The sequence below is a fragment of the Sphaeramia orbicularis genome, chromosome 9 (genome assembly GCF_902148855.1).
Source record: "Sphaeramia orbicularis chromosome 9, fSphaOr1.1, whole genome shotgun sequence".
Lineage (NCBI taxonomy): Eukaryota > Metazoa > Chordata > Actinopteri > Kurtiformes > Apogonidae > Sphaeramia > Sphaeramia orbicularis.
In genome coordinates this window covers 32092632-32112166 of record NC_043965.1, presented here as the reverse complement: position 1 = coordinate 32112166, position 19535 = coordinate 32092632, and the positions used below count along the sequence as shown (strand labels likewise).

Sequence of the window (19535 nt, the reverse complement as noted above, 5' to 3'; positions counted from 1 at the left end):
GCAAAGTTTAACACTAAGTGAAGAGTGTATTTGTATATTAGGAATCAATTCCACTCAAGAATCACAAAAAAAAGGACAAAAAGCCCCATAAAGCAAACATAGTAACATACGTAATCACGTAATTATGGTGCAATAAATGCTCAATCCTTTAGATGGCGCAATGTCTCCACAATAAAAATCACAGTAGGGCCACGGTTTAAAAAAAAAAACAAAAAACCCTGAAATAATCAAAATCCAAAAAGTAAGTGTTTACTTCTTTGAGATTAAACTGTACAATAAAAGTACCGATTAACACACATCAAATGACTGGTATGATGTAATAATGACTTGTTTACAAGGTCCTCCAATTTGTTATGCGCTAAAAGATTAATTCTAATTTACAATAAACAGAATAACGTAATCTTCTTGGTTGGCATAAAGTAGTAAACCATTGTAGGCCACAACCAAATCGTGATGCAACATATACAACCAAGATTTATAAAATTACACAGACACACACATGAAATCTGATGAAAATGACTGATTTCTCTGTACGGATGTGTCCATGATGATGAGACATATTTAGACAACATAAACTCTACAGATGGATCAGGTGATGACTGTCCACTTTAGCGTATCACTTCACATCCAGGGGTTTCCTTCCCAGGGTACCAAGGGCTTTCCATCCTCCACACAGAATAGAAGACGAGTTCCCACGCACTGTGGAGACCCGCTGTGCTTCTCTCTAGCTACTGACTACTCATTCAGGCCAAAAAAAAAAAAAAAAAAAGCACGGGTTTTTGGTGACAGGCACCATGCGCAATGACTGACTCTGTGGTCGAATCCAAGAGCTGCACCGAAATTTAGTCCGCATCATTCCCTGACAGCTCCCCGAGAGAGGCAACAGAAACGCAGAGCTGGATTATCAGGTAGGCTGTTCGATTCTCCTTCGAAGGATTTCTCTATTATTGCATCCCCTGCCTTAAATTTCTGAGCGGTTATTGCGTTTGTCCAGTGACTCACTGAATTAGAATTTCTCATTTACAAGTTGAATGAATGCAGCATTTCATTCACAACAGAGAAGCATTGAAAAATTCTATGTATGGAGGAAAGAAATTTCACTAATTTATAAATGTGATACCTTTTCATAATGTGGATGATCCAGTTAAATGAAACAGGGCCGTTTGTGAATATCTGCAAAACATTCTGTATGCATAAAGCTGCTGCTTATTAACCTATGTGAAGTCACAATTATGTAAATGAGCATTTGATTGATTCTTTTGTTTTAGGTAGAACATGTCTTACTGAAAACATTTCTCTGCAGCACAACGTAATTTCTGTCATTCATGCAGAGGTAATGATGGAGATTAGTACCTTTCTGAATTGTTGCATTGATTTACTACAGCATGCTTTGCTGTTACAATTTTGCACTCAGTTTATTCATGAATGGCTGTGATAAATATAGCTCAATGTGTAGCTTGACAGGTTATGTCTCCAATCATTTTAAAATAGATTAAAGGGGGACTAGTGGCTGGCTGCACTTCTGCAACAAGAGTCCTTCCTTGTTGCAGATCTGATATAAGAAAACAGACCTGGTAAGTCATGTGGGAGATTGTGTGGTTGCAGTCCCTGGGCGTTGCTGCAGGATTTTTAGGAGCGCACACTCGGGCTTGATGCCTGCAGACGAGGAGGAAAACATCAGTGGTGGCTGTGCTTTCAAATGCTGATGTGGGCAGGGCAGCCCTCAACTCCTGCTGTGCCACAGGACAGGTGATTCAGGAGTTGTTGTGGTGTTATCATACTCTGCACTCATGGGTTATTACAAATGGATAGACAAATCACTGTGTTGAAAAATGAGTATAAAGGATGCTCCAGGGACTTATTGGACCCATGTATTTCTGTGCAGTAGAAGAAGAAGCTGGAAATCTGCCTCCCAGTTCCACCATCTCCAACTCCTCCTACAGACCTGAAGCATGGGGATTAAATGGGGGAGGGGAGAAAAGACTGAATGAACGGTGTATAATATATCTGCAACTGCCTCCTCTCAATACAGTAGTGCTTGGACGACACCCTTATGCTGTATTTTTCTGGTTTCTGTCAGACTGAAATTCCATAAAAGAGAAGCAAGAGCAAACAGAAAAAAAATGTTTGATAGGTTAACATGTAAATCAAGAGAAAACAAGGACATGGAGAGCACAAAGAAACATGGGTATTCAGGGAAAAGGTAAAAAAAAAAAAAAAAAAAGATGGAGGAAAGAAGTAAGTGCTCTGCATTATTTAAAGCCGAATGATACAAGACGACTGTACTCTGAATTCCATGTCTTCAGCTTGTCTTACGTCCTGGTAAGATGCATCATCACTGGCAAACTGCAGCCACTCTTCTTAATGCGAGAGTTGATCTGCTGACTGTCATTGAAACAGTTGTCATTTTGGCATGAGCTTTGAAAATTTGGCACAGGTAGAGTCTACTACAAACACAGGGTTCAAACACACATGCACACACACAGCGTTTAATCATTCTGATTCTCGTCTTCTGATCTTGTGGTTACCATGGCCACAGCTGGTAAAGGTGCATGACTCTATGTTCCTCTGTTCTGTTCATAATCCATACATGGAGCGCCAGAGCATGATTGTACTTAGATTATTCGACTATCTAGGGCTTGATTGAGGATACGTTGAAATTTGTTGTGTGAGACAATTTTCCTACCATTTGTGGCTGAGCTACAGATGGGAGTGGCTACATCTACAAAGTCTTAACAGAGCAGTGGATGACAATTGATTCATCAGTCTCTGAAACTGGTGATTAGATTTTCCTAAACAACCAGACATATTAGAAAAGACAAATTTAATTAATGTGACCTTTGACCAAAGTTTCCCTAAGATGGTGTGGAAGTCAGACTCCAAAAAGACTGAGGCTGGATGTGCTTCAGTAGTAAGGCTTCCAGTATCGTACCTGAACAATACCACTTAAAATATCTCTGACGTGGATTATAATCACCTCTGTGCATGTGTTGAGCTGCAGTGATGCACTTGCTCCAGAGGATCAGCGTGAACTGTAAATAAACAAACCTTTCCCCACAAGTGTCATGCCAGAGCTTCCCAACGGGAGTTTTTGTCTAGAAAATTAAGCCAAAGATTATTTTTAGAATCACAGTGCTTCCGGTGTAGTGCTGGGTCCTCCTTGCCAGCAGATTTTCTAAAAACACTCAGGGGCATTGTATACCTGCTTGTTTGAGGTGGGACAAAAGGGAGGGTCAGATATCCAGCAGCTGAACGGTGCCAGCTTTTCAAATCACATCCAACCCAGTGACGGATTGAGAGGCTGTCTGGATTTTTTTTTTTGTCTTCAGCTGTGGAGATTATATCAACAGACAACCAGCTGCAGGTTACTTCTGGTAAAAAGAAAACGGATGCACAGTGTCTTTACAACAGACCTTTAGTGTTCTGATTTAATGGCCCTGTCTGGTAGTACTTGTTTCCCTGAGATAAGATGAGAGGAAATTGAGGGAGCATGACTGTTCAATACATCAGCAGCCAGTTCTCCAAGTCCCACCTCTTACCTCTGGGGCATACAGGGATGAATCACCATCAGCCAAGCAAATTTGAGACTCACTGCAGACTCTTGCCAGAGTGGAGATAATTGAATGCTCCATGTCCGATGGGTTGCATCACTGTTTGTTTTCAAAGCCCTAAATTAAAGCACTGACAAAAGAAGTCTCTGAATTGCTGTGCATCAAAACATCTGAGGAAAAGTGGGTCGGCGGTTATCCTACTGCTGAATTTGAGGATGATTACTGGAAACAAGACCTACAAGACACCCAGTGCTAATTTAATGAGTGTTTTGTTGGTTTAACAATGAATAAATGAGCACATATGCCATTAGTGTGTGTTAGTGTGGTGATAGCAGGATAACAGCATGAAAGCTTGTTGGTCACTGGATGGTCTTTCCTGTTTGTTCTCCAGCAATGCGGGACTTGGAGTCATGCCTGCCTTGAGGATGTAGTTGAAACGAAGCAACACTCTCACATTTGAGAGGTAAAGACTCCTCGCAGATGGTTCCACAGATGGTCCTGGTCGATGCAATTGTCTGACTGAAAACATGGATAATTTGTTAATGCAACATACTAAAAGTCTTAAATATTTTTAATCATTCCTAAAACATAACCTGATAACTTCGTATGTTCTGCACAAAACGGGTACACATAAATGTCTGGGTACATAAAGCATGCACTAATGCCATATAAAGAGGGGACTTACACAGTGAGAAGCAATGGGGGTGGGATTTGTAAATAATTAAAAAATGCTGAGTGATGTTTTTCTCCTGCGGTGGCTTCTTGGTGCAATGCTTTACAGTCTTGCCCAGGCCTCAGTGTGTTGCTATGTTGGCATCTCACAGTCCTCTATGGGGGATGGATGGAGTTCTGCCACGCAACTGGGAGTGGGTGGCTACCTCGTGTTTTTAGTCCTCCCCATTTTCCATGTATGCCTGGTGCGTGAGCAGTAGACATTAACAACTGAGCAGTTACTCAGTTAATAAGTCGATTTTAAGAGATAGGAACACTTAAAGGCATTTTTAAATTGAGTTCATGCTGTTACTTACTAATGCTCTCACACTTCAGTCCTGATTCAAAGCATCAAACTGTGTTAGCATATAATCTCTGTCCACAGTGGAGTGGATTTGAAAACTGTTCCTGTTTTATTGCTTTTTGATTTTCCAATGTTGCAGTTGCAGGATGTGCAAAATCAGTGATATTTCATTACCTGGACACTCAAGGGTTTTAGTAATAACTCTGAGTACGTGTTTTTACTACAAAAGATCACTGGAAATAACTCTTAGGCTTGGCTTCTTTATGCTGCTTGTGTTTATGGATTAGTCAATGAGCACTTTACATTTGGACTGAGCATTTTACCATCGGAGAAGAGCTGTCAGCACAAGCCATGAATTTCTTTTTGACTTCACAACCAGTAGCCATCAGCCCATGTGTGTCACCACACAATGTGAGCAGCTGGTTGTGCTCGATGACAGGTAGTCGATGTGTGAGTCAAAGTCTTGCAAAGTATTCTAGAATAGGATCATGATTTTAAGTTAAGACTTCCATAGCTCTGTATTTTTCTACCTGTCTTTCTTTTGCACTGGTGTGTTGTATGTTGCTGCTGTCGAGTGTGAAATTTCCCCATGGTGGGATCAATGAAGTCTTATCTTATCTTATCTTATCTTATCTTATCTTATCTTATCTTATCTTATCTTATTTACAATGAAGAAGAGGTCTAAAAGGACAGACGAAACTTTTCTCATTTCCCTATCTGAACTGTGAGCATCCAGTCTGAGGATTTTATGCTGTGTTCTCTTTCATAATACATAAAACAATCCTAGTTCCTGCCAAGCAAAATGACAAGCCAACAAGATTATGATAAAATAAACATAGAATTTATTTATTTTATTAGCAATTTTCCCCAGGTTTTTTGTTATTATTGTATTGACTAGGTTCAGTGTATTTTGTGTTATTCACACTGTTACTGTGTTGTCTGCAAGATGAATATATACATGAGAATACCGCTTAGTCCAAAGAAATTTTATAACTCAGCTTGTTTTCCTCAGCATTGTGAAATACGGTGCAGGACTGCAATGCTATTGAGTCTTTAATAGGAAAAAGCACAGAGCAAGAGTGCTAGAGCTGATGAAACATTAATGGTCACAGTAACCTGAAAAAAATGTGTGTGGTTGTACTAGGGTTGTGAAATCATTGGCAATGTGGATTTGCAGGGCTGTGGGTATTTGTGCATGAATATCAACTCTGGCATCTACTTAGCATCAGCACCTTGGAAATGGTTTGGAAGAAAAGTGCTGATTTGAGCCTATAGGGACACCATATTGGCCAGTGGTAAATGCTGCTGGTGGATGACTGGGTTACAGCTACAACAGGGCTTTAAGGCTTCTTTTATACGCAAGTATATTGAAGTGAAACCAATTGTAAAATGTGGCATTGATTCATTAACCCACTTACTTAATGTCCTCCTTGGAAAATGTCAGGGGAATTCTTGTCCTGCAGTTTAAGTGTACTACGACATCATCTTTAATGTCATTGCATTGGAGAAAAGTACAAATAGGACGCAGAAGGTTGTAATAGAAAATGTAATAGAATAGAAAATAACAGCTTCAGATACTCAAAGATATGCCAAACATATGACCATAAAAAGGCAGAGAAAAGCAGCAATTTCTGGGACGAGCATAATATAGCATTTTTTGTTCATTGTTTATTTGTATAAGAATTTACCATCTTTCCACAAAAAATTGGAATAAAAAACTTGCTCTTGATCAGTGAACATTATTTTTTGCTGATCTCAGTACAAGTAAAAGGGAGATGACTTTCCTCCCTCTACCCCATCCCCCTTTAGCTCTCTGTGCCGTATACATAATGATCCATGTTAAATCAATCCATCAATACCCTGCTGCCTTGTTGTCACTCTTCCTTCTTTCATCAGGCCTTCGATTCTAAAGCATGTACCCAAAATCTCAAGATAATAACTAAAACGACACTGTCTTATCGCAGTCATACGTTCTGCAGTAATGACTCATACACCTGCTATTGTAAGTGACATTCACAATTATCATTAACATGAGTACTTGACAGGACTTAAAGCCAGTTACTCATGCTGAGCGTTCACTTCAAGTATCCAAGGAGAATGCATGGCTGTGCTTCTAAAAATGGACATGTAGGGTTTGCTCTGGGAGTGATACATGTGTGCAGCCCTGGATGTACGGATGCAGATTTGTATCGACCATCCTCTCTGGCCCTTAGGAGAGACAGGTTTCTAAACTGGTCTTCTCCACCCCCATATGAAATGCTATAGATGCGTGGATGAGTTACGATGATCAGACAGATGACTATGTGAGTTGAAGCTCTCCCTCTGGTCTTTCCTGTTGTCATATCACATGCGATCTGTTACTATTCGTGCCTAGTGTTTTTCGAGACACTACTGTGTGGTTGCTTGCACAGTTCCTGGCCACAGCTTTGCAGATCCCACCATGTCTGAAATCATCGTCACCGAGGCTCCATGACATTTAGAAAACAACATACGGGAGAATATCTCTGGAGAGAAGAATCCACCACCTGACTGAGTCATCTTATATGGGAGGAAAACACGTACAAGATGACTGTGGCACCAAGAGAGAGTCACAGATGACGCAGATTAGTTTCTTTGAAAACTTCAAAAATATTGCAGCTCTTCTTGGGGTCATGGTGAAGTCATAAATCCAGAATAATGAGGCTCAGGATGATATTTTGGTCTAGACAGTCTACCATAATTACCTGCAACTACATATACAGTAGAAATTTTTTGAAATGTAAAATCCCTCCTTGAATGTGTAGTAGATGAAACTGGGCTGTATTTCTAAATGCAGGCAGCACCAAAGCGAATACTAACAGCTCCTCATGAAAAAAGCCTGCATATGATCCTTCAGACTATCTCCCGAATGCTAATTGGATTGTCACCTCAGCTCCCTCTAATAGTCCTCTTCTGTTGCACGAGCATCTATCCACAGTAGAGAGCTTTGACTTTTCAGAGGCAGTTCGCCAGCCCAGCCCTGCCCCTCTGTGCCTCTCCATCCAGGACAATCATGTAACACAAAAATCTGGCAAGTGAAAGAGGCCACGCTTGAGAGCCTCGGCATATATGATAACTACAGTCATGTCTGAACTGTCAGGCTGCTGCTGAAAAGTGGAAAAGAGATGCTCCCTCAAGACTGCCTTGCCACCGTTGGCTGGATGCAGCAGCATCAGAGGGAAAAGCCCACACCCAGAGTGTCTATTGATAGCACAGCAAATTTGTTGTTATTCCGTGAATCCTGCAGGCAGTGTAGCTACAGATTAGAGCTGAAAAGGTATGTAGCCTGATGTTATGCAGCATAATACAAGCAGCACATCCTCCCTTTCATGCTCTCTCTCACTTTTTCCAGCCTTGTGCAGCAGCCCTTTTTACTGGGATGAACAAGTGAAACCTATTGATTTTCCTTTTATCATCATGCATCGTTATCATTATCTCTCCCACTCTGTCTACTGTACACTACCTGCAATATCCATTCTGCTCCATCACTTTTCTCCATATTTGAGGCCCCAGAAGCTTTTAGTACCTCTGAGTGGCCGTTGTTGCTCCTTTGCGGAGGCAGCAGGTCTTTTCTCACTGTCGGTACTTCCCCTCAGGACATACACTGTATCCCCAGGCCAACGGCTGCTGCAGCACTCTATTGTCTGGCTTGTTGAAACTAGAAGTACCTAAGTCAATTGCACAGACTACAGACATAGAGACTCACTACACTTGCTTGTAGATTTCTGTTGACATCTTTTTTTGTCATCTTCACTATGTCTGACATGAAATTTTCTTGGTTGTTCATTCAGTTGGATAAAGACTTTGTAAGAAGTTCGCTGGACTCATAACTTTTGCAGGAAGATGTCCCAATCTGGCATTATCAGCCCTGGGCTGTGTTCCCAGTCTTGTTTTTTTGGGTTTATGCACACTAATAAATTGCAAAAGCCAATCTCCTGTCATCCTGTATGTTTAATACTCTGACTCTGCCACTCTCAGACTCTTCCTCAGTCTGTTTGGCAAAAAAAAACATTCAGCTTTAATGCAGTCACACTGTAGAGACAATAACTTCCCTACAGATTAGTCCCAGTAGCACCCGACCACACCCCCAGTGCTGCCAGCATCGCCAGAGAAAGACATTTAGAGCAGTAAAGACATCACTTTGGACAAAAACTTCAGCTCTAACCAACACATTAAGAACAATTATGGATGCAAGAAACAAAAGCTCTTAGTCAGCCCTGTCGGTACGAGAGCACCTCCTCTTCCTCCCCCTGTTCTTGAAGCACAGTTGAGATATTCCTGCTATATGGAACCATCTGTTTCTTTGATGTGCAGTTACAAACTATGACAGTTTCATTACAGTTTCACTTACAGCTGCTATAATAATTGTTCTTTCCACCCCAATTTTGCACAACCTCTCCTACACAGCACTGCCCACTTCAAAGGAAACAACCCAGACCACCCACTTTTCCCCGGGACAGGATACTAATGTATGGGAGAGTGGCTTTTTCTAAAGCTTTGTTTGTTCACTTTGTCACACACAAACTAATCAATTCGTCACTTGTTAGAATCATAGTATGTCATTATATCTTGCTTATATTTTGCAGATTAGATGTATTGTCTGAAAATGCTGCTGGAGGGAATTTAATAAACAGCTTAGCGAGTGCATGATACATATTGGTCTATAAAGTTGGCACTGGGAAATGTGCTTACATTGCTGTTGGAGGCTGGTATTTTGTTGCTATTTCAGGCTTCATATGTAATATCACAAGACGATGATGATCGGGGAGATGTGATATTTACTTTGCTAGGAAATATTAATATATTTGGAATATAATAGAGATTTGTTTATTGTGGTGGTTTTTGTTCTTATAACGGTGACAAAGGTGAAGTCATCATTACTTAGCCCTACATCAGTGGGCACCAATTAAATTAAATGTTTCTGGTGACTTGCCAGTTGGAGCTCAGCACTGTCCTGACTCACAAATTTGGTGAAAAAGCCCTCTTTGATGAAAGTACAGCCCACGGTAGCAGTTAAATGAGTGCTGCGTAAGCATAAGATAAGAGATGGAAATAATTCAAAAGTGGTCTAAATCAAGCAATCATTCATTTCCAAAATTAAGAGTTCTAAATGCACCGGTGGCGTCTTTCATGACTTTTCCCAAAGACTGCTGCAAATCATGTGTCTGTCTTTCTGTCTGCCGTTCTACAGATTGTGATAGAGCAGCCATGACAGACACAGTGATGAGCAGCTCAGATCGTTGGGTGTCCAATGACAGGCAGAGGGGCATGCATGCGAGGTAAGCATCGGTTTTGCAATACTTTGGTTATTTTAACCCTTTATGTAGCTCCACAAACACTAAACTGTATCCTCCTTTGCTTTACCTGCATCCGCTTGATATGTGATCTGTGAAACAGTGATAAAGAGCAGTAAGTAGATTAACTCTTACTCCACCTCTCTTATCTGTGTGTCCACTCTTACTGTTCAAAAAGCTGTGTTGATGCTGCAAATGTGTTCATTCATAAATACTGGATGAGCATTTGCATTGTGCAGAGTCTGCATTTGTCCATTTCATCTATTTTCTGCCAGCAAGTTTGTTTGTTCAATTTATTCAAATACAGAAAGTAATGTGTGTATGTTTATTAGTCAAATCATAGCATCAATGTAACCTCAACTGGAGGATGTGTTTGGCTGATAGGGGCAACTGGACCATGCAGCCAGGCCCTGGTCCTGGTCCAGACCTGACGGATGAAGAGAAGGAGATTATAAACAGTGTAATCGCCCGTGCAGAGAAAATGGAGGCCATGGAGCAGGAGAGGATTGGGTGAGGCACAAGGGATAATGATCTGGTTTCTTTGATATACTTAGATAAAATTTGTATCAATGTGTGAAGATAATAAGATGCATACATTTGGGCTGGGATAATTAACAGTGACATTTTAAGTCAGATTTCACCCTGTGCTGCTGCAGGCGCTTGATAAACCGCCTGGATGACATGAAGAAGACTGTGTGCGGGGATGGAGTATCCCGCTGTTTGGTGTGTGGGGAGCAGCTGGGCTCACCTGGGGTCAGCTCAGTGGTGTGTGAAGACTGCAAAAAGGTACATAATGAGTCAGCCAATTACAATGAGGCAAAAAAAAAAAAAAAACAACCCCCTCCCCTGCTGCAGTTGACACAAAAAGTTGCCGAACCATTCTCGGTCATGGTCTGTGAGTTATTGTAACACTGTAAATGGTGAACAGCTGGAGTTCTTTATTTTCTCCTGTTGTGTAGAGTATGTGCACCAAGTGTGGTACGCAGTGTAGCAGTCGACCTCGTGCTGTGTGGCTATGCAAGATCTGCAGAGAACAGCGAGAGGTAAGAGCTTTTCACCACCAAAATAATACAAGAATAAAATTGGGAAGACAACAGCACATTTCTTCTGTTTTCTTAGGTGTGGAAGAGGTCCGGTGCCTGGTTCTTCAAAGGTTTTCCTAAGCATTTCTTACCTTCGCCGATGCCATTATCGAAACCAAAAGAGACAAGTGCCCCAGCGGCTGCAGAGGCCCAAGGGCCGAAAGCCTCCGGGCCCAGGGAGGCAACAGCTCAGCCACCAGCCCAACCACCAGGTGGACACTGCTGATGTTTGTCTGTTCAGCTTTAGTTAGATACTTATTACCATTTTTACCCCTCGGCCAACTTCAGGCCAAAGGGGTATTGGAATCGTTTTGTCGTCTGTCTGTCTGTCCGTTCGTCCGTCTGTCCATTCAGTGACGTAATCGTATTATCTGAAAGATGCATTGAGATATCTGCACCAAATTTATACTGTGGATGCATCTTGGCATGGAGCAGAAGCCTATTTAAAGTAGGTCACCTTGACCTACTTTTTCAAGGTTAAATGGCGACATATCCTTTCAGTGATATAATTGCTTTATCTGAAGAATGCATTGAGATTTCCGCACTAAATTTACACAAAGACAATCTCATGTAAATTATAGGGTAATAACTTTCAACAGAATCTTACACTGTATTTGGCCGAGGGGTATTAAAAGTGCGCAGCACGTTTTATCAACTTGTTCTGATAAAGAGTTGGTGTAATTCTGTCCCACTCAGGTCAGAGTCAGACTCCTGCCTCTGAGCAGCAAGTTTCAGGCAAGTTATCAACATCTACAAAATGCATCTGCTAAACTACCAATGGTTGCGAGAGATTAAGATTTCTTTGCAGTGCTGCCCGTTCCTTTTTCAAAACACCACCCCCTCAGTCTCATTAGATCAGCATCTCAACAGCCGTCCTTCTGCAACCCCGCTACTCATTGCTCTTTCCCCAAACATCACACCTTTTATCTGCCTCCCAAATTTGGCAGTACCGCCCACTGTTGGCAGAGGAGGGGGATGAAGAGCCCAATTAAGCTGTCGGAAAGTGCATGCTGTGACTTAGGATGAGCCTCCAGGTGGTGTTGGCATGATGGGTCGCATTGTATCATTTCACACTTTCAGGGTGATTACCTGTGCAGTGTGAAATCTCCATAAAAGAGAGGGGGTAGCTTGAGTCAGAAGACCATATAGTGGCTGCATGTACAGTAGTCAACTGCCACAGCTTGTTGTAGTGTATGTAGGTCAATGCCTTTGCCACAAAAAAGCTGCAACATCAAAAGTATCCAGAGACTACAGAGTATTACAGATTCCACTGCAGCACGAGCCTGAAGTGGTGTGATTATGCATGTCTCCCTTATGTATGCACTGTGTCTTTACATTTACTGTATTACACTTTTCATGCTTATTTATAGGACCAGAGACACAGACACGTGCGGGTTACCCACCTGTGGCTCCTAAACCGACGGTTGCGCGAATGGCCACGGGTGGAGCTGGTCCTGATGATGTGGGGCAGAGCAGTCCCATGGTGATGAAGAAGATGGTGCCTGTTCAGAGCTCCAGACCTCAACCTGCTGCAGCTGCCTCTCTGACCCAGCAGGGTGAGAAACGAATAGAAAGATATCATCATCATCATCAATTTATTAACCCAGTGTTTCCCAGACTTCTTTACTGGGGAGCAGTTTTTTTTTTTTCAAATGATGACTCATTTCCCAATTCACAGTAGGCCTTATGTATAAATGATTAGAAGAGTGAATGTTTGCATAAATGAATGTTCCTTGCGATTGGTGGTACTATCTTGGATAGGATAGACATCCATATTGAAGAGACGTGTTTAATAACAATTTTGCTTTATGCACGTTACTTAAAACTTATGCATGTTTCACACTTAATAAAATCAATGAATAAGTATACTCATGTTGAGTTTAACATGCTCTGCTCATCCTGCAGGATTCTATGTTGTTGGGTATTCATTGCAGCCTTTGTTAGCTAATAATCAATCAGTCAACAATCAATTAACCACTTCAGGTCTAATTCATCTCATTAGAAACATCATGAGGGCATGTGGCACAAAAGGTTAATATACATTTAACTCTTAACTGACTGACTTCCAAACTAATTCTCTACGTTTAACCTTTCATAAATCATTTTCCATCATGTATTATAATAGCATCCCATGTAGTTTCCATTTTTCATTGAAGATCAGGTATTTTCCTATATTTAAATTACTGACCATGCAGATGTTCATGAAAGCCATCATAAAATGTTTTATATCAAGAACAAAGAGGAAAACTGATCTTTTTTTGCAGAATACATTACTGACTGAAAATACAAACATCTGCAACTATTGTCTTTTGTCAAACTGCATGGCTTTTACTGGCCAATGCTGTAGCACTTGACGGTGTTTCCAAGTTCACGACAGAGTCTCTAACATTTAAATGGGTCATATCTGATGTCTATGAAAAGCTGAGAAACAGAATTTTACCTGAATTACTGAAATGTTTTGATAGGATTTGTGGTTCAAAAGTTATAAACATTTTTGACCAGTGGATGCTTTGGTCACCATTGGCTGGTTTGGTCTTTAAGGGTTAAAAAAAAAAAACATAGAGGAAATACTGAAAACATATTTTGTGACCCAAATAAAATCTCTTGTGACATACCCTGTATTTGGCAATGGACTTCTGTGGACGATGGACTGTTCATGAAATATTATCTGACCAGATCTATTACTTTGTTTTGCATTGATGATTGAATGTGGTTGTAGGTTCGGTGACAGGAGATGGAAGCTCTTACTCTTCTGGTGCAGTTCCTTCTGAACACAGAGCGCCTCCTGCAGTGCGAGAGGAGAGGAGGCAGCCCGCTGCCTACAACGCTCCTCCCGTCCGACAGCAACCTCCCCCAGCGGAGGAGGAGGAGGAGGCCAACGACTATGACTCTGATGAAGCCAGTGAGTACACCATCTGCTCACTCTTCTCAAACAGTAAGGTGGCTAATGTAACTAGCATCATTCCACCCCATATGCAGGCTGACATTCTTGACCAGCATATTATGATTTCAGGTAAATGGCAACAGATGGAGTATGATTTTTTTTTCTTATTTTCTGAATAAAGCAAAATATATTGTCATGCAGCTTACAGTATTAGGTACTGATGTCCTTAATTTGGCAGCATCACTGTTCCCCTTAGAGAATCTGAGTCATATCATGTCCATGCTTGTTTTGCAGCCTTCTTGTCTGCTGGTAATAATTCATATCTATATTTTGCCCAGTAGTCATAGGAAGTGTCTTCGTTGCAGCATCTTCTTAGCCTGGTATAACATGACAAATGATAACCACCATATGTTATTGAACCACAAAAATCAATATTGTAGGACTAAACCAGAGGAAGATGTAAATCAGTGAATCAGTGGTGATACATAATCTATATGATTGTACATTTTTATTTATTTTTCATAAATTCTATTTTAATGATGGGAATGGTGCCACGCCAGTCATGTTCGGAGCCTGCAGCGTCAAACAGCCTTTATTCTCTCTCCAGGGGGCTGGGTGTTAATTTATTTTATTGAGGTCCGGGAATATGGAACTGTGCAAATAACTCAAGATACAACGGGGCTAACAGGATATAGATTCCCCTTGTGTTTGATCCAGTCCCTTGTGTTGAGAGTGAAAATGGCAGAAATAGTAATGGTTTTATGTGCTTGGTCTCTGTGGAGTGGTGAGGGGTGAGTGCAGCTAAGCTCTGTATTGTTGATTAGTTTCAGTGGCTCTAATGGTTAAATCATACTTAATATTGTAGATCCATATGTCTCAGTTGATTCTTTGAACATGAAAGCCAGGAAAGGTTAAAATTAATTAGGATTTTGCACGGTTCTTGTATTCTATTTAAAATTTGACTGAAACCTTAAGTGTGATATCTGCAAATCCTCTGTTAGACCAATTAAAACTATAAACTCATCAGATCATTACATAAAAACACAAGCAAAATTACTTCTGATTATTTTGTCCCCTATCTGGCAGTGAATCTCCTCCACAGTGTATCTGTGTGGGTAGTGTATGTGTTTTTTTTTTTCCTTTTTTTCTAACCCAGAACCTTATTTTCTCAATGTCTTCTTTAGGGACTGGTGTGTTTATTTGATTTCTATTCTATGATATGCTGCTACTTTGTAATGAGATTTTTCTGCTTCTTACCTAAAAGCTGTGAATATGCTGCTTTACAGTGGTTCAAGGTCTCGCATAGTTTTAGGAGGATATTGGACTTGTATTTGCGTATTTTTGCATCATTTTCTGTTTAATTACAGTACAGTCTTTCCTGCGTTTACACTTTTAATAATTCAGCAGTTGACTTGTTGTCTCTGTAGTCTAATGCAGTGGTTGGTCTGGGTCTCTTTCAGCCACTCTGGGCTCTCTAGAGTTCAGTCTGCTCTACGAACAGGAAAGCAACAGCCTCCACTGTAGCATCCTCAAAGCAAAGGTACCATTATTCTGCTCATACTCACACACAGGGACAATTACAATGAAGTGCTTTGTGTTAAAAAGCTCCTGAATGGCACTTGAGCCTAATTGCTGCCTATTGTTCATGATGTGATAGACACCAATGTGCTTTTTCTCCTCAGGGACTGAAACCCATGGACTCGAATGGGCTAGCAGATCCTTATGTCAAGCTCCATCTGCTACCAGGGGCGAGCAAGGTAGAAGACATGTCTGTCCCAAATTAAGCATTTACTTCTTTTGAAAGATTTATGCTGTTAAAATCTTGCCAAGAAAAAAAAAAGGAAGGGTTGGAGCCTTTCTGCAAGCTCATGCCTGACACCTTGTGGTTCGGGCATACAAAGTCAAACATTTGTTGATGCTATGATGCCTACAAAAATCTGATAGTGAAGTAACCATCGGGAAATTACAGGTGATATCTTCAAGTCGACCAAGTTGCCACAATGATTTGCAGTGGGAAGCAGCATCGTGTAGATACGCAGTGTGATAAAAATTACAAACCGCAGATGCTTAAGATTTTGTGTTGTGGAAACTTGCCTCGAGATATTTCCAGTGTTTTTTCCTTATCTGTTCCGATCTAACAGTCAACAAAGCTGCGTACAAAGACACTGAGAAACACCCGCAACCCTGTGTGGAATGAGACGCTCACCTACCATGGGCTGACAGATGAGGACATGCAGCGAAAGACTCTCAGGTGGATAGAGTAGCTCAAACAGTCTGCCGTAAATCATTCAGCACTAAAACCCACTGTATTCGTGTTTCAAATTTATCTGCCTGTGGTTAACATCTTAAAGTGTGAAACAAGTCTGTGCGATTCAAAGTCTCTTTTCATTTTCAGGCTGTCTGTCTGTGATGAAGACAAGTTTGGGCATAATGAGTTTATTGGGGAAACCCGAGTGGCGCTGAAGAAACTGAAGCTGAACACGAAGAAAAACTTTAACGTGTGTCTCGAGAGAGTTGTCCCCGTGAGTGTAATTCAGTTATAGTCCAACAATTCTTTGTTCTCTGTGTCTTAATCTCCTATTGACCTGCTGTAATCTCGTTCCCTTCACAGACGAAGAGAACAGCAACAGCCGGTGCAGCTCGAGGCATTGCTCTCTACGAAGATGAGGCAATGCTTTATTTCCAGCATGTCTTAACGTGACAGATTTCTCCAGTGTTTCATATAAATCTTATCATAAATACCCCTTGAACTATGTTGTATATTTTAGGTGGGGAAAGATGGAGGAGATGTGGAGGAACGTGGTCGGATTCTGATCTCCCTCATGTACAACACCCAGCAGAACCGCCTCATCGTAGGTGTTGTGCGCTGCGTTCATCTGGCTGCCATGGATGCTAATGGTTACTCTGACCCTTATGTCAAAATGTAGGTTCTATAAAGAGAGTAAAATGTGCATTGTATATGTGTTGATGCAAGAAACACAGTATTAACATTCCCTTTTTATAGATGCCTGAAACCTGATATGGGAAAAAAGGGGAAGTGCAAAACACAGATCAAGAAGCGGACTCTAAACCCAGAATTTAATGAGGTTAGAGGGGAATTTTTTAAAGGTTGTAGTTAAATAAACGGCTTTAAAATATTCCCAAATTATTATTTTATTAAGTGTGTTGATATTTTTTATGACTGAGCTTAAGGGATCTTGGCTTTGGTTTGGTGATTTAAGAACTGTCTCAATTAAACTGCAGGAATTCGGCTATGATATCAAACACAGTGAACTTGCCAAGAAGACTTTAGACATCTCTGTGTGGGACTACGATATCGGAAAGGCCAATGACTACATAGGTAAATATTAGATTAGTAACATTGCTCAACATCGATGCTTGACATTTGCCTAATCATTTTATTTCCTGCCAGGTGGTTGCCAGCTGGGTATTACTGCAAAAGGAGAAAGGCTGAAACATTGGTATGAGTGTTTGAAGAACAAAGACAAGAAGATTGAGCGTTGGCACACCTTGATGAATGAGAATCATGTCTCTAGTGATTAACCACTTGCCCCTCCATACAGCATGAGCTAAACCCCCACTCTATAGTTTGCAGTCACACCTAATGCAGTTGTTTTCCAGTTTGTTGTTTTTACGCATACATTCTATTTCATACAGGCTTCTCTCTGCTCTGCTGTCCTACACTATACTCTTCTTTCCTGGCGTCCAGTAACTGTTTCTCTCTGGTTGTGCTGTTACTTAATCTGCCTCTGGGACAAATCATGGCATAAATGAAATAGGAATTTCATTAATTTTACCAAGACATCAAGTGCAACTTGTCAAGGAACAGCTGCACAAAGACCATCATGCCTGTCAGTGACATTAAATTATGCGTTGAACTTGACACATTCTTTCCTAAAGAAATGGAAGTCTGAATTGCACTGGCTCAGATTAAGAAAAGCAATATGTTATGGCATATGAGGTCAAAACCCTCCCTGAAGGTAATAAATGCTCATGCCTGTAATTCATTAGACTGTCAGGGTATAACTTTTGATTTTTCTGTGATTACTTCATGCTGTAGTGTAACACTTGAATTGTATAAGCATGCCAAGCTACAGATAAGAATTACATGCAGCTGCACCTTCACTAATTACAGCTGTGCCCACTGTCCTTAACATATTGTATATTTCCATGAAGAAATGTTTACATATTGATACATTGCTCAGGTTAGGATAGAAAATACAGTCATCTGATATGCAGATGATTCATTAATCTGTGGACCATGAGCTAGATGAATCTTTCATCAGTTGCTGTTAATTTAAGATTATAGCACATGTAGTTAATATTAGGACTTTTTACGTATTATTAATTGGGCTGTGAATTTTGAGTTTGTTGGATGTAGGCCTCTTAATTGTTTCATTAGGAAAAACTGAAAAGTGAACAGTATTTTTTCCAGTTCATTTCTGGCAGGAAAAAGGAGTTTCCTCCTGCTACCTCTACTCCTCTGAAGCTTGCGGTTCACTCTGATGTATCAGAGGTTTTCTACTGCAGTTGTACACTTGGTCAGGTTTCTTACTAGTTCCCGTAGAGGATGCAGCTGCTCTGCTTGATAGGTAGAGTAGGTGCAACAGGTTTTGTCATAGGTATGTGCAGCTTTACCTGCATGCACTGTGCTCGTGATTCTTGTGTGCCTAGGGCAGCTGTGGCCTGCTTTTACCCCAACACACACTTTGCACAAAGCAGGGCCCTTTCTTTTCTGCCACACTCCAATCATTAAGGCTTTAGTGTGTGTTGTTCTCTAATCACAGCAAACCAAGGAAAGCACACCTTACAAAGTGGAATGACCTCAATTTATACAGCTGTTTGCAAGTTATTCCAATGTCAAAACAAAGACAAAAACAAAAAATCCTATGCATGAAATGTCTTGTGGTTCAAGATATATATTCTTTGTAAGAAATTAATGCTATTGTAATTCCATTGATGTTTACACTTCTTCCCCATAACATTCCTGTCACTACTTTATATACAAAATGCCATATTCTGCATGACTATGGTGATTATAGTGTAAACTGAATAAACTGGTCTGATAGCATTCACAGGATAAACTGATAATAACTGTTAAAAACTGAGCACATCAATGAAACTATCCATCTCTATAGTAGCAGACATTGAGATCAATCTCATTCATGGAATGAGCCTTTCTGTACATACACATTGAAATCTCTCTAGTGTCTTGTTCCCGCTCCACAGCCACTCTGCCCTCCAGCGGCGCTGATTCAACACCCATCAGTAGCATCACACACTGTCTTATGTTGTGCTCCTTCAGACACAGTGATCATTGGATAATGATCAGCATAAAGTATATTCAGTAGTTTTTTAACAGGCTTCTCTCTGAGCTACTGACACAGCTTTCCTTTACTTGATTCTGCCAGTTCAGTGGAATGTTTATTTGTTTATCTCTGTATTTGTACATAGATAGTGCATGCACTGAAAAGTTGTATGTTTGCAAATAACTTTGCATGTAAAGATTTTGCAGAGTTTACACAGATCAATAAAATCTAATGAAAACTTGCAAATGTTTATGTGATGCATTATTGGAGTCTTATACCTGCAGGTTCTCTTTCCTGGACAACAATACATGAAGTAATATACAATTATTGTCATGAATACTTGAAAATGTAGATAGATAGATAGATAGATAGATAGATAGAT

General features: G+C 40.6%; 1 protein-coding gene across 4 annotated transcripts; it reads left to right on the top strand.

The window, feature by feature from the left end:
* The first annotated feature begins 668 nt into the window (after positions 1-668).
* LOC115425979 (rabphilin-3A-like) lies at positions 669-19399 on the top strand. 4 transcript variants are annotated; one of them, XM_030143881.1, is made up of 19 exons: positions 669-908; positions 3943-4014; positions 9776-9863; positions 9982-9993; positions 10263-10388; positions 10535-10664; positions 10838-10921; positions 10998-11172; positions 12331-12516; positions 13680-13862; positions 15305-15384; positions 15527-15601; positions 15986-16095; positions 16240-16366; positions 16456-16512; positions 16613-16767; positions 16849-16930; positions 17088-17184; positions 17257-19399. In XM_030143881.1, exons 3-19 carry the CDS (start codon positions 9793-9795, stop codon positions 17385-17387), a joined length of 1881 nt encoding a protein of 626 aa, XP_029999741.1. In that variant the 5' UTR covers positions 669-908; positions 3943-4014; positions 9776-9792; the 3' UTR covers positions 17388-19399. The 4 variants fall into 4 exon arrangements, with proteins under 4 accessions (XP_029999741.1, XP_029999742.1, XP_029999740.1 ...); XM_030143882.1 differs by lacking the exon at positions 3943-4014 and having other exon boundaries at positions 13692-13862; XM_030143880.1 differs by lacking the exon at positions 3943-4014.
* Positions 19400-19535: the final 136 nt, after the last annotated feature.

Bases quoted from the DNA above. Each gene is read 5' to 3' on its own strand.
- LOC115425979 (XM_030143880.1), top strand. From the start codon at position 9,793: ATGACAGACACAGTGATGAGCAGCTCAGATCGTTGGGTGTCCAATGAC. The intron at 10,665-10,837 runs GTACATAATGAG...CCTGTTGTGTAG, and splicing joins TGTGTGAAGACTGCAAAAAG to AGTATGTGCACCAAGTGTGG. The intron at 15,602-15,985 runs GTAGAAGACATG...CCGATCTAACAG, and splicing joins TGCTACCAGGGGCGAGCAAG to TCAACAAAGCTGCGTACAAA.